This window comes from Numida meleagris, chromosome 2 (genome assembly GCF_002078875.1).
Source record: "Numida meleagris isolate 19003 breed g44 Domestic line chromosome 2, NumMel1.0, whole genome shotgun sequence".
Classification (NCBI taxonomy): Eukaryota; Metazoa; Chordata; class Aves; order Galliformes; family Numididae; genus Numida; species Numida meleagris.
Window position 1 is genome coordinate 32,287,723 of NC_034410.1, and position 14,759 is coordinate 32,302,481.

General features: G+C 37.5%; 1 protein-coding gene across 2 annotated transcripts in view; it reads right to left on the reverse strand.

Moving 5' to 3' along the window:
- SKAP2 (src kinase associated phosphoprotein 2) overlaps window positions 1-14,759 on the reverse strand; it is a 112,395-nt gene that overhangs the window by 10,564 nt on the left and 87,072 nt on the right. For both annotated transcript variants that reach the window (XM_021385484.1, XM_021385485.1), the window contains 2 exons: window positions 7,250-7,318; window positions 1,229-1,341 (listed from right to left, as the gene is read on the reverse strand). In XM_021385484.1, the coding sequence (XP_021241159.1) occupies window positions 1,229-1,341; window positions 7,250-7,318 (182 nt within the window). The remainder of the gene's footprint in view (window positions 1-1,228; window positions 1,342-7,249; window positions 7,319-14,759) is intronic.

Consider the following 14,759-nt stretch of genomic DNA (forward strand, 5'->3'; position numbering starts at 1 on the left):
TCCACACGCACATTCCCGGGGAGGGGGGGTGAGGGGGGGAGTAGGCGGGGAAAGAAGGGGTAGGGGGCAGACAGGGGGTGGTGGTGTTTATTAGTACCATTCTTTGGTGCTGTAAAACTCTATGAGAGCCTGTCCAATTGAAGACTGTTATCCTGCCTTTAGTAATGTAATTCAGTTATTAGTTTAAGTGACAATGAAATACCTCAAAAGACATACATCGTCACATTACATTAGTAATATATCTTCTATATTTTTATATAGGACTATCTGCCTATAAATCTTAAATTTATTTAAACAGAAGCTGTACATTTATTATCCCTAAAACATTGCAGTTAAAAGTATTGTGGAAGATTTAAAGCAACTGTGGCAAAACTGAAGGGTTTGAAGCTAGCACAAACAGATGGCTTTAGCTTACATGCAGCTACTTGTATACTACCATGTCTTTGGCATAAATTATATTGAATGGCAATTACATCTGAGATATGTATTTGAAGTTGGCTTTTTTAATGAGAACTACGAAAGCTCAGCTTTTTTTTCCTAGTATGCAGGGAAAAGAGAAATTTCCTTAAATGAATTTTTAGAAGTAGACTTCAATGGACTTTAGGAGAGCTTTTTCATTTGCTTTATGAGGGAAAAATAAGAAATTAGGAAACTTTAACGTAAAATAAAATTTCATGCTTATCATCCCTTCAGATGAAAAGAATTCTATTCATCATTTGCCTTGCAATTACAGAGGTACTAAACTAAAAATTGTCCAAATCTACCAGAACAAACAAATTCAGAATCCAAGCTGTCAGAACAATTGCAGTATACATACAAAGATGAAAGCACCATAAAAACTTAAAAAAAAAAAAACCACTCTAGCAAGATGCCCAAAAAGTCAGAGATATAAAACAGGAAACGAGAAGCATAACATACAAGATAATTTAAAAATTCTACAAGGTTAACTTTTACAAGCAGAGAGCACATTGTCTCCTGTTAAATTAGTTAACAAATGGTAGCCAAGATTTAAGAAGTAAATAAACATGCTTTTAAGTTAATTCCTGTTACATGGCTATGTTTTAAATGTGATTATAGTTCATTTGACAAATAATTAATTGCAGTGAATATCTGATTGCAAACAAAGGATCTGAAAGGGAGTGCCAATTTCCCCCCATAGAACTGTGGGAATGTGCCCTTCTGTGCTTCCCTCTTTTTACAACCATTTAGCCTCAGTAGCATGCTGTACCTTGCTGAGAATGTAGATAACATCACCACGCTTAAATGTCAGCTCATCAGGTACATCTCCGGTGCAGTCCCACAGACCCTGATAGAAATTGGCATAATCGGTATTTTTGCCATCTGCAAAGAAAACAACATCTAATTACAAAGGATGAAGATTGAGGGACTAGCGCTGCTCTTTTAATCTTCAGATACTACAAAGCAATTAATTAGTGCACATTTCTTAATCCTCTTTGAAGAAACAGCTCCTTCATACCACAAAAGCAAGTGGAAAACAAGTTTAATGTGCGAGCCCTTCACTGGCAACAGTTGTGTGCCTGAAAGACATGTAGCTACAGGTTCTCAAAGCATTTTACAGCTGCACCTTAAAGCAGCCAGTTTTCCTCTACTCACACGCTTCCAGCAAGGCATAGTTCTATCTCAGCTTGAAACTGATAAAAATGCTGGGGTATAATTAATAACGATCTGCAAAAAGAAGCCAAAGTTCGTATTTTGTGACATGCTCCCCCTCGCAATTCTGTTCCAACTGAACTAAATAACTTCACCGAGAACCTTTTAGATAATCTCGGATTGTTCTTTCTGAAATATTGGAGAACTTTAAGACTGTTGCTGAAGCTGCATTTTAAAAATATTTGTGTCAGCTCCGGTTTAGGACATTAGGCTCTGGCTAAACATGCAACTACACTACAGTCATAAACTCATCCTTCTAACAGCATAAGCACAATGGATGTGCTGTGTTCAAGCTGCCATACAGACCATTAACTGATTGATTATTTAGCACTCTTTGCTCTGTAATATGGCAATAACACAGTAATAAATGCTTTGTCATACACTTACAATACAGAGTACATCTATTGAAACACAGCACTTACACACGGTTAAATACACTGGGAGCTTCTGTTACGCTGCAAACTATTTCCTGTTTTTAATTCCATGAGAATCGAGTGCGATGAGTTAATGCAAAAAGAATGTAAGCAATACCACTGAGATGACCAGTTACATTATGTATACACTAACCAGACAGAATGTATATGTACTAATAATTTACATCACTGGAAAGCTATCTTCTAATTCTGATAGCATAAATATCACTGAACTGGCTGGATCAAGGCTGTCATCTTAGTTTTGTTATATGATCCTGGAACAGCAGGCTTGCTGGTTATTTCAACATATACCAGTTACATTTGCATGTCATTAGCACTCTACACCATTATTTATAGTTTACAATTTAATCATGATTAGTTCACTTTATTACCGAATAAAATCCCTCTAAAATATCAAGTAACAAGTGAGATGAAGTGCCACACTAAGTAAAACATAGTAGCATTCAACTTGTGTTTTTCCCCATTTTGACAAATACTTTAACTGTAATACTCTCCGTATGAGCCAGAAGAGCTTGCTTTCTATTTATCCATTTCAGTATGTTTTCTGTGATATCTTGTTTTAATGACAATTCTGTCATAAGGCTAAACATTAACAACTTTGATTTTAAAGCTGTTGTGCAAGGTAGCCACCATTTAATTTTCCATAAACTGGTGATTAGTAGCTACCATTTCCCAGATAGCACTAGAGGGCGTTCTGACTATCGATGCACAAATTCTTCTTCCATCACATCAAAGGCACCAGTATTTACATACAATAAAAACTACAGACTATTCAGAAACAAGAAATCTCAATACTGTAAAATGTGTAGAGATAATAATATTAAGAGAGAATCAATATGAAATGTTGCACCTCCAAATTTTGGCCCTTCCTATTTGTGAGTTTATTATTCACCAATTTAGCATCAGACAATTAAAAACAGTAACAATGACTAGCACCAAATGAATCTGGAATAAATACTGAAACTGAATATCTCCCCAGACCTTTGGTTCAGCACTGATCACAGTTCCCAGCTCTATCTCAGAAAAGATAATGTAAGCCCATGTGAGAAAAAAAAACCTAAAGAGCTGCTTTGGCATATTCCATCCTTTCAAATCTTTCAACAGTTGTCTTACTGATCTGAGTTTAAAATACATTAATCAGTGCTTTTGCTTCTTCAGAGTTACCCTAAAATGAATCATGATTTTTTACATTGATCTTTTTATCATTTTGAGGTCTCTCCTCACCTTTCACGTGCTTGAAGTAACTGCAGGTAACACACTAATGGGAATCACAAGTAGAATACCAGCAACAGAATAGAACTCACAGTGAGCAAGGTACATCTCTTCCTACATGTTCATCAAGAGCATTTCATTAAGCCTTAAAGCAAGAAAGCAATTCAACTAATAAGATGGCAACACTGGAAAGGATGTGTTTTAAAATAAGTTTATTGCTACTCTGAAGACGCTGCCCAAACACTAACCACAGCTTTGTGCCTTCAACATGAAATCAAACTATGATAGAGATCTGCTAACATCAGAAATGCACATCTCTCCGAAAAAAATACCTCATGGAGCAATTGGTATATACCAGGAGCACAGAAAGGAAACAAAGGAGAGGGGGAGAGGGAGCGCCAGTGTGAGTTTGCTAACTACACTGGTCTTCAAACAAGTGTTAATTCACAACTGGAAATGCCTTCTGACATCCACCAGGACAAGTTACACAGGCATAAACATGAAGTGTAAATATAACTTCAGAGTCTGTATGTCTAAAGGACATAACACTTCATAAAATGATTCACAGTGCTTCACAAACTCAGAGGCACAACAACAATAAAAAGCTGCAAAAACTTCAGTAAAACACAAGTCCATTCTTTCTTGCTTCAGTCCCTCTTTTGGTTAGAGAGGATCCTACCAAATTTCATTTGATTGCATCTGAAGAGCTGGATATAATAAAACCACGGGACTTACGTGAAAAAATTTGGTATTCATATGGTAATGAAATTATGTAGGCCTTCATAAACACAGGAGTACATGAAAGCAGCCAGTAGATTTAGCATCAAGAACATAAGTGCCAATTACAGTTCAAATTCAAAAAGTCTTGACTTGCTGGAATTACTCTGTCATAATTAAACTCTTTTCTTATGCACTGTAAAATGGTTTGTGCTAACTGCTAAACGAAAGTCTCTAGCATTCGGAAGACATGGTCACATAGGTTATAAGTGTGAAAAATATACGAAAAATAGAGTTTTTTTTTTTAAATGTGGAGTAGAGGGTATTAGGCAGTTTGTTTTACCTACTCGTTGCTTTCCATATTAGCAATTACAAGAAATGGTTGAGCAGGATTTTGGATAAGATGTTTCTCAAGGAAATAGTTTTTTCATTCCAGGACAGTTATCTGAACAAACAACCATCCAACAGTTTCCAAAACTCTTCTACAAAGAATTCCTCAGAGTTTTCTTCTGCCATCTCTGTTTTTCTCGAGTAACAGTAATAGGAACAACAGATTTTTTTGTCCAATGTAGTGATGAAAACACTTAAGAGTTTATTTGACAGATCAAGCAGCAACAGCTGCCGGCCTTCCTGCCAGTAGGCTCAGACTGCTTATTTGACTGAAAAATACTGGCATCTAACATTATGCACTCGAAGAGAGAAAGGTGAAGAGTTCTGGTAAAAATCTGAAAAGTGTCTCTCTCAAGTATGGCCTTCGGATGTTGCAAACTGTTTAAAAAGGCCAACAGATTGCTCAAGAGAAAACAAAACTGTATGAATATTATAGCAGCCTCAATAGACAGAAAACGAACAAAACCTGGTAAAACAGATTAAGAATATATATTTTATAAGGTTTTAAGTGTGCTGACCCATGGCAGCCGAAGCTGATTTAACTGCAGGCTGACCCTTCCCTATCGCCTCCCTCATGCCAATTTAGGCACTTGCCATTTCTGAGCACAGAGCTGGCAGAAAAACTACACTGACGAAAAAAAAAAATCTGGAATTACAGCCTAAGCATGGAAATGCACTACTGAAAACATAAGAATAAATAAAGCTGTGCCTGACTTGCACTTCCATTTTACCAGTGACAGCATCCAAATTAATAAACTATACTAGAATAGTAACTTTGAGCTACTCCGTCCACATTACCTACTTTCACCTTGCTTGTGAATGAAGGAACACACAGGTGTGCTTTGATTTCACTCAACCAGCTGTGTAGTCCAACCTGTTCAACATAACCCTTCTCATTTTCCTTCTTCTGTTCCTTCTATTCCCTTCTTCTGTTCCTTAGTTACTCCAAAATCAAGGTACTTACCTTGAGACAGCACAGGCTAGAAATTACAAAAATCTTTTTCTCTCACATGGCTGAGCTCAGAGACAATTTGCAAAAGATTTTCCATGAAATTCAGGTCTAATAAAGCTATGCAATAAATAAAGTGTAAGAACGTATGTGTTGATAGTATGGAAAAACATAAAACACTCTTGAATATAGTTAGATATTTCTGTGATGCCCATCTTACTTATATCAGCTCAGCCCTAAAAGTGCAACTGATTTCCAGTGCTAATAGTTGAACTAAGTAAGACCAGAAAATTATTGCTTGAAATTAATTTGATATCTGGGGAGATCTGTTCAGGTATTTTCGAGGACACTGCACAAATACTAACAAGACGGACAAGGCTCATTGAAACTTTTGAGAAATGAATGTGCTAAGGTTTTTATTTCTTAAAAGTATGATCACTTAAAACTTCAAGATGATCTATTAGTGAAAAAATATTGCTGTCAAGTTTATAATTGGATTGACCTCATGCTCAACTATGACAATGCACTTTTATAATTACAGTGATGTCGAAATGAGTATTAAATGCTAAAGCTGTAATGAGTCGTGTTGTCTTACACATGTTTTTAGCAGAGCACAATGTTAACAGCATCTGATGACTTGGCTTTTGCTTCCTTTCCAAGAAAAGCAACCCCAAACTCTTCGCAGCAACCTGTTCCTGCTTTCCTGTATGGGTCAGGAAATCAGGCCTCTGTTTCCTCTCCACACGTTGCAACAGGAAGAGCACTGCAGAGCTACTTCCTAAGGGAACTCTTTTTGTCCACCCTTTCCTTGACAGCCCTGAAAGAATGATGTGCATTTTGAACGATGGGGGAAGGTGAACCAGATTGCATGGCAATGCAGGTCACAATTACAATGCAGCAGATCTTAAAAAGGTGTAAGGTCTGATAAGAAGCAAGTCTTCTCTACTTGCTGTGTCAAATCACCAATAGTTTATCTAAAGGTCTGCGCCCTTGAAGCACATATATATCTTGTTTTTAAGCATAACTGGAAATACATTTCTGTCAAGAAAAGTTGTCTGGCCATGGGACTTTACACGGTGTATGCAGTTATTTTTCCAGTCCCAGAGATAATTAGCACTAGGGCAGTTTGCCAAGCTAAAGCTGAGAGAATATCCTTCACAGGCTTCCTGGGCATTGGTGTCCTTTTCCAATTTTTATGCTGCTGTCACTGGACTCTGGCATTTCTTACCCAATTCATTTGCTTTCTGTGGTAATCATATGCAATGAAGATATGCATGGCCAACATTTAAACAGGCTGCAGATCAATTAGTGGTCTTAAGTTTATCTGATTTTTATCAAAGAAGACAGAGCTTTGGGTCGATTGTCAGAGCCTGTGTCAAGTTGACCTTTTCAGAGATGTCTACATTGCCAGTCCCTTGGGCAACTTGTTGTCCCCTGTTAGTCTCTGAATGGCAGAAGTCTGTTCTGCTCAAGCACAAAGTATACACAGATGTCTATATTACATTCTTATAGGTTTGACAGCAACTGCATGTTGTATCTATAAACTGTCCTTTAGCTGTGACACTTCCTCAATGATGATAAGCTAATTTATGCAACTAAATCTCCTTTGTGCAGAAATGAAAGCTAATTGAGTCATTACAAAGTAATTCAGGAAGGAATACCTTGTATAAATTGGCTTACTTTATAAATCCTTCTCAAGTGGTTTTCATGCATCCTAAGTGGTGCTAAGCAGTTTTGCTGCCATCAAACACCCAGGTGAAAAAGACAGCTTAGAAGAGCTATAAAACCATTATTTTAAAACAGCAAAGGAAGAGAAAAGAAAATAAAGATAAAAAGAAAGTACACACAAAAAATACAGAAGAAAGATTTTAATTACCTGAAGCAGTGGCTACTTTCTCCTGGCTCCATTTCCTCGGTACTTCAGTCTTTGGAGGAGCATTTTCTTCTGCAAAACACAATTGCAAATGAAACTGAAGGGACACCTCAGCTGACAGGAATTACAGCCCACGTTAGTCTGAAAGCCACACTCCACATTTCCAGATCATAAGCTCTGTTTACTATTTTGCATTTGTACAGAAGCTGTAGCATTGTTATTTCTGTGGTTTCCCTCACCCCTCCAAATACTCCAAAAGCTTTCTTCCAAAATCTCAATTGTGAACATGCTTCCCTTCTCACTCTGCTCTGAATACAGTAATCCAGTTCTGTTGTTTTTATGTCATTCGTGACAATTAGAATGAGAGTCCTATTCTGCTACATACATGTCTTGCCAGGATAAAGAGAAGGAAACTGAGGAGTGAAAAAGTATCCCATATAAAGCCCATATAAAGAAGTCAGTTCTATACAGAAGTATGCAGAGAAGGAAGAGGACGTCTTCATCACAATCAGACAGACGCACACACTAGCTAGGCATTTGTATGATTGGAACACAGACACCACAGATGCCATGCATTCAGTGCTCTGCCTACTGCAACTGACCATGGTTCTAAGCAAACCAGACTGCATCAAGTAACTTATTTCAAGCGTTAAGAGACAAGAAAAAAGGAAGCCTGGCAGTGATCTGCACTGAAGTGTGTTTTCTGGCTAGCAAGACTGGAACACTATGAAATTCCCATAGGCAATATCTTAAGATGTACTCCATCCTCATCTTACATAGATGGGGAATTCTCTCATCCCCACACCCTCACATGAGGAAATCCACACTCCGCTCAGCACAGGGATGTAAGACCTGCTCTGCACAACTCACAGTCAATAATTTGTCAATGGGGCAAAACAGGGAACAAAACACAAGCTCTTTTTAAGTTACATTCTTTCTTCAGGGTCGTAAAAAAGTAGAAACACATTTATCTTGGCCCTTATAGTACACCAAAAGCTGCTGAATGAATGAGGAAATAATATACCAATAAACCCACTTCTCAAACAAGAATTGGACTTTTAATATGTTTGAATTACTAGATATAGCAACTCATCATATCCTATACTGATATTCATGCTTCTTTTTAGGACATATGTTTCAGCTATTTATTTTGATAGCTTATTAATGACAGACAACAGATACAGAACTCCCAACTTTAGAAATGCTCCTTATTGTGAAGCTTTTATGTAATTTGACTTTCTACTTTGACAAAGAGTGAATTTTATATCAACAGTTCAAAGGATTGTTAGCCTTGTAAAATTTAATCTACCCGCAAGACTTTGTGAGAACATTAAAGCAGATGTTTAAAGCACAAGAGTAGACCTGTTGAAATAAGTATGCATAATTGTTTGCTAACTTACATACGCAGGTCTACAAATATGACAGTTACATCATGAGATTCAAAGAGCTTTGAACTTCTGCCCTGCTAATACACTGAGAGTTTTTGCTGTCTGACTCTTAACTAGCTAAAAGTCTGGTTGCAATGAATATAAACTATTATTTGAGCTAAACAAGAAGAAAAAACTAAACCAACACAATAGAACAGGGAAAATCTAAAGCTGCAGTACAACACAAAACACTCCAAACTATTTACTGCATTTAAATGTATTCCCTCACTTGGCATACCACTTGTGGCACATTTCCAAGTACACTCATTTGTTTGTTTTAAGCACTTAGAATTGGAGTACAAATGACACAAATACATCCCTATAAGCTGTCCAGAGCACTAGGAGGCACTGTCATTCTATGGCTTCCATACCACAATTACACCACCCACGGGAATTATTATCCCATTGCCAGCCACGTTTTCTAGGATACTCCCTAATGTAAGAGGAGTCAAGTAGACCTTTAAAATAATCTGGTACAGTATTTTTCTTCTTCACACCATCACTGCCGCTATAGTAAGATAATGTTCATCTCTATCTTCTCACTATGTCAAAATGAGAGCAATCAACACTAATCAAACTAGAACTCTTCCAGAGCTGTAGACCCAAAGAACAAACATCTGGCCCTTGAGATACAGATTACATATCACGCTCAGAGACTCTAATGGCAAACAGTCCCCCAAATTTTTGTACTGACAGTGAAACAAGGAATTCATTATATTTATTATTTTTTTCCAGTTAGTCCCTGAAAGATGTTCAAAATAATTTACTTAATTTGAATCTGAAGAAAGAACAGAAAAATAAATACCCAATCATAGATGATTCTATCATCCACACAATTTTAAAATAGAACAATGAATACTATGCTAGCTGAGTTTTTGACATTAATCCATTGATTTTTCTTCCAATTTCTTTTTCTTAAAGGGAAAAAAAAATTCAGACTACTTGAGTATAAAATGGATTAGAACTTGGCTCAAGCAATGCATTCCTTCAATGGAATGTGGTATCTCCATAATAAATACACATAAACTTAACAGTTTCCTTTACCAACATACCTCTTAACTGTTTTTGTATATTATACACTAATTTATAACATTATTAAATGGTATTCTACTGTTTTTTAATCTCAGACATTGCCTTTGCACAGCATTAGTTTATACCTGGGATAATTCCAGCTTGCGGGTTAATATATCCTATTCAACACTTTAATAACAGTAAACAAAAACAGCTCAGCTATGCAGCAGTATCTTCCAAACCACACAGATGGTTATAAGGTTTTCATTGTGCGGTTTCCATAGCAATCATATTGCAAATCTGGAAGCTTCTTGCAAATAAGCAGCTTGTATTTACATGCCTCTCAGCTGCAGTATAGAACTCTACAACATGTGAAGTTGTTATTCCAATCACATATTGTTATAAACATCACTGGAAGATGTTTTGATCAGTTAAGATAAAAACTACTGCAGTGAACTAATTTTTCATCTCTTTCATAATGATAAAAGCAATCATACGCTTGTAATGCACATTAATACGTCTTCATTTGAAATCTCACTGTCGTGTCAAAAGGTTAGAAGCACATAAACAGGTCTTATAAGACAAACCCCCACAAAAACACGTGTTTTATGAAATAATCAATTTTAAAAATCATGGTGGCTTTGCTATCGTATTCAGCAGGGATGACAGACACATGCAAATACAAAGGTGTGTACATGAAGAACTCTGCTGACACGGAACATCATGGCTCCATACTGCTTTGCGTAAGAAAAAGATAAAACAGCTTATTAACATGAAGAGTACTACCCCTCCACACCGCTTTTTCCCTACCAAATAGTGACTCTGTACAGAAGTAAACAAGAGCTTTCAAACATGGATAAATGCTTATTATGGGAAACAGCTGAGACCTTTTCTCTCTCTGATTTATTATTTCATGAATTGACCTAACCCCATAGCAGATGGATTATTTTCCTAATAAGGAACATAAATCAATCCAGCTATGTAAATCTGAAAAACAGCAAGAACTGGCTTCTTGCAAACAAGATTATTGGCAAAAAAACATTTAAGTAATTCTGAAGAAGGAACAATAAACACAAAACTTAAGTACATAAAATCTTTTTTATAATTTAGCCAAACTGACATGTTCTGCTAGCATTAGTAGTGAGGACTAGAAACCATTTGGGGTCAAAGGAATAACAACTAACACCCTGTTCTGTGTAGGGCCAGCACACTGCCTCACTTGAGCAGTTCAGGGCACAGCGCTCCCCAGCCTCGGGAGCAAGGGGCCTCTCCAGTACTCTCATTGTATACACACCTGTATATGTCTACACATCTCAGCCAAATTCTTTTTGGGCGTTAGCCTAAGCAGCTTGATATCCTAGAGATCATCTACAAGCTACAAGACCCTAGGCTTATTTGCTTTGGTGTGTATAGTAGCATGGACTTTCCCTTCTGGCATCTTTTGGTCTCCAGATCCACCCACTCTGTAGCAAGAGATCTCTAAATCCAAGTTGCAGAACTCTAGTTCTGGTAATCTTACAATATTGCCACAGATCCGCCCCTTCCTAATCTCCTAATGGATGTGACAGAATCATAGACTATCCCAAGTTGGAAGGTACCCACAAGGATCATGGAGTCCCAATCCTGGCTCCACACAGCACCACCCAAAATTCAAACCGTATTTCTGAGATCATTGTCCAAATGCTCCTTGGACTCCGGCAGCTCAGTGCCACGACCACTGCCCTGAGCAGCCTGTTCCATGCCCACCACCTTCTGGTGAAGAACCTTTTCCTAACACCCAAACTGACCCTCCCCAACACAGCTCTATGCTGTTCCTAGGATCCAGTTCTGTCACCAGACAGAAAATTACTGGATGATTTACATAAAACTTGTTGCCATTTTAACCTGCATTCCCAGTAGCCTGCTTCATCCCTGGTGAACTCTGTAAACAAATGCAATAGCTTGGAAAAGGCTGCTGAAGGTGATACTCACCAGCCACAGTGTGAGATCTTGGGTGCAGCAGGTACGGGAAAACAGACACCTTATTACAGCTTCATCTGACTACACTGAGGCACTTAGTTTGGGGATGAAAATGCCTCCAGAAGGGTGACATAAGTGGGTAAGAAGCTGGTTGCTATTTAGAGAAGAGACTATAAATCCAATAATTTCTTTTCTTATTTCTTATTCTGATTTCTTTACGAGAGAAGAGATGACAGTTCTTATTTCAATCCTACTTCTATGGGTCAGCTAGTTAGCACCCATTGGCTCACAGAGAATAGCCTCAAGCTGGACTGAAAAGCTGATTTCCATAATGTAACAGCAAAGACAGTAACAGAAATGGGCCACACAGACACAAGGCTAACCACAGGGATTGCAGAGGTGACATCAAAGTATGAGCAGAAGCAGAATTTGCATCTGAGGAAATAGTCACCACTGGGCTCAGAAATATGAAAGGATACAGCCAATACAGAATTGTACTGAAACAGGATACGGAAAGATATTGTTTATAATATATTGATTATGTTATGAATAAAATAAAAATATATTTTAAATAAAAACATGATGGGTACCAAGATGCATTGTTTTCAATAGAGGACAAAACCAATGCCAATTCCCAGGCCCAATTCCTTCCATCCTGTGATCCAAGACTGATCCCACCACAGAGGCAAAAGGTTTCACTGAAATACACTAACAGCTAAATTGGACAGCACTCCAATTGACTCTTTGTGCAAGTTTTAATCAGTTCTTTGAAAATAACCACTATCTAAATTCCAGAATTAGCAAGGTTGCGCATATGCACTGCTTTTCTTGTCCCACCAGCAGACAGTGTACTGACCCCCCAATGCCCTTGAATAAATGCCACTGACTGTACGAAGTGAAGGTAGAATTGTGAAATAGCTTGGGATAGAAGGGATCTCTGTAAACTGCTTAATCTAACATTCTGCTTCAGCTCTGAAGTTTGGATCAATTTTCTAGGAAACATTTGGCTTCTTTTGGTACTCCACTCTGATAATCTAAGCTATTCAGCAGTTTGATGTCTCAGGTATGATACAGCTGAAGCTAATGACTTCACAGAAAAGGATTAGCTCATGACTCCATTTTAGCAAGGTCTTGCTAAGACTCCAGATGTAAGGTTTCCTGAATTTCTTGAGAAATTCTGCATTTATTTTTCAACCGCATTTCTTGTATCTTGAAAAGGTGTTCTTATACACCACCATTTCTCCCAATTGTGCAAGCAATCTGAAGAGAACAGCTATCTCAGCTAAAGGTGAAGCACTGCCCCCTATTGAGAAGACTTTGGAAAGCAAACTCACGGTCCTTAAAATGTTACCAGAATTTGCAATAAATTAACTCAGGATCAATGCCAGATTACAAAAAAAAATAAAATAAAAAAAGGTCAGAAGGAGAGGAAGTGATATTGAAGTCCTGGAATGTCACTTCTAGATTTTCTGCAAAAAATTCTCTTAGTGGGACACCACCCAATGAACCTAAACATATGTCATAGTTCGGTATAATCAAAAACAAAAAGCAGATACAACATTTTCTTCCTAACAAAAGCATTTTCAAGGCATACATTTGCCAAACTGAAGAGTGAAGGAAAAACAAAAAACAAAAAAACAAAAAAACATACCACTAGGGACAAACACAAAGCACACTTCAGGCTACGATTCCCTAGTCTTCTGTATGTTCTTTGGATCACATAACTGCTGCCATGAAGAATAACCACAGAGTGCAGCAGTAAAGAGAACTGAAGAGATTTCAAGAATCTAGGGTGGAGGGGTGAAGTCTCTAAACACATTTGTGAAAAAGGCACTGCATTTCTCCTATTTTATCATATACACACTCATCAGTCTGAAACATAACATGGCAACAGATTATAAAAACATTTCTGTAAAAGTAGGAAGATACTGTGACCACTCACCACCTTACTGGCAAGAAAAAAAGAAAAAAAGAAAAAAGGAGAAGCTTTTTCTAGCAGAAAGTATTTACTATAATGTTTTACGGCAAAAAAAAAAATGAAGATTAAGTGATCACGGAACACATTTCATTCCTTTGAAGAAAAGCAGTTGCTCTCACATAAGAGAAAAAAAAAATCAAGCATTATTGGCAAGATCATCTATGGCTGCTGCCTAGAGCAGTGTTAAATGTTATTTTTGTCTTGACACAAGCAGCTGGATCTTCATACTCTACTGTATGCCATTTTACAAAGTTTTCATGAAACATGGGACTATGCTTTGCTTTGTTTACCTTCCCTACTTGTTGAGACCTCAATATATGCCAGCACTTCCTGTCTTTTTCTGTCCCAGTCCCTTTGCTTTCCTGCCTGTGTCCCATTCTGCAGTCCCAACCAATTTGCATGAAGACTATATCCCTCTGCAGAGCTCATACATATGTTGTTCCATTGCCAAACAGAAAGGTTGTTGGTTAGTAAGAGCTGCTGTTTCCAGGGCTTCACAAGGCCCCTCAGGCTTTAAAAACCAAGTATGATGATGGGAGGAAAAGTATGCTCAGTCACCTGAACGACAGAACAGAATACACTCATTAGGACAACTGAAAAATCCACAGAGGTACAGACAATTCCTGGTTTTAATTATGAATATATTAAGATTCCATGAACTCAGCTTCCTGCCTGGAGTGCCTGCTTGGAACTCATTTTGCAGATAAGCAACCTTCAGTCATATTCTGGGTGACAACTGAATCAACCCAGTCATTCTATCTCTAGCAATACTCTTCCAAACAAGAAATAGTTTAAAATCTCAACTGGAAAAAAAAGCAACACATTTACATTCTCTACATTCTCTTTTTCTTCTTAGATATAGATGAGGAAGAATTAGCTGTTTGTAAACTTAGGGTTAAAGATGGAGAAAAAAAAATAGCTAGGCTGACAGGATTAGGAGGGATAGAAATATGTAAAACTTCAACTACACCAACACTAACCATGGGAGAAGAGCAGGTGGAACAAGGCAGGAAACGCAGGAGTATGTAGTAGACCATCTACAATGCCTAATTCTAGAATACTAAAATTTCTTTGACAAAATGATCTAATTATTATTAATAAAATTCAATACAAATATGCCAAAGTGCAACGTGCACTG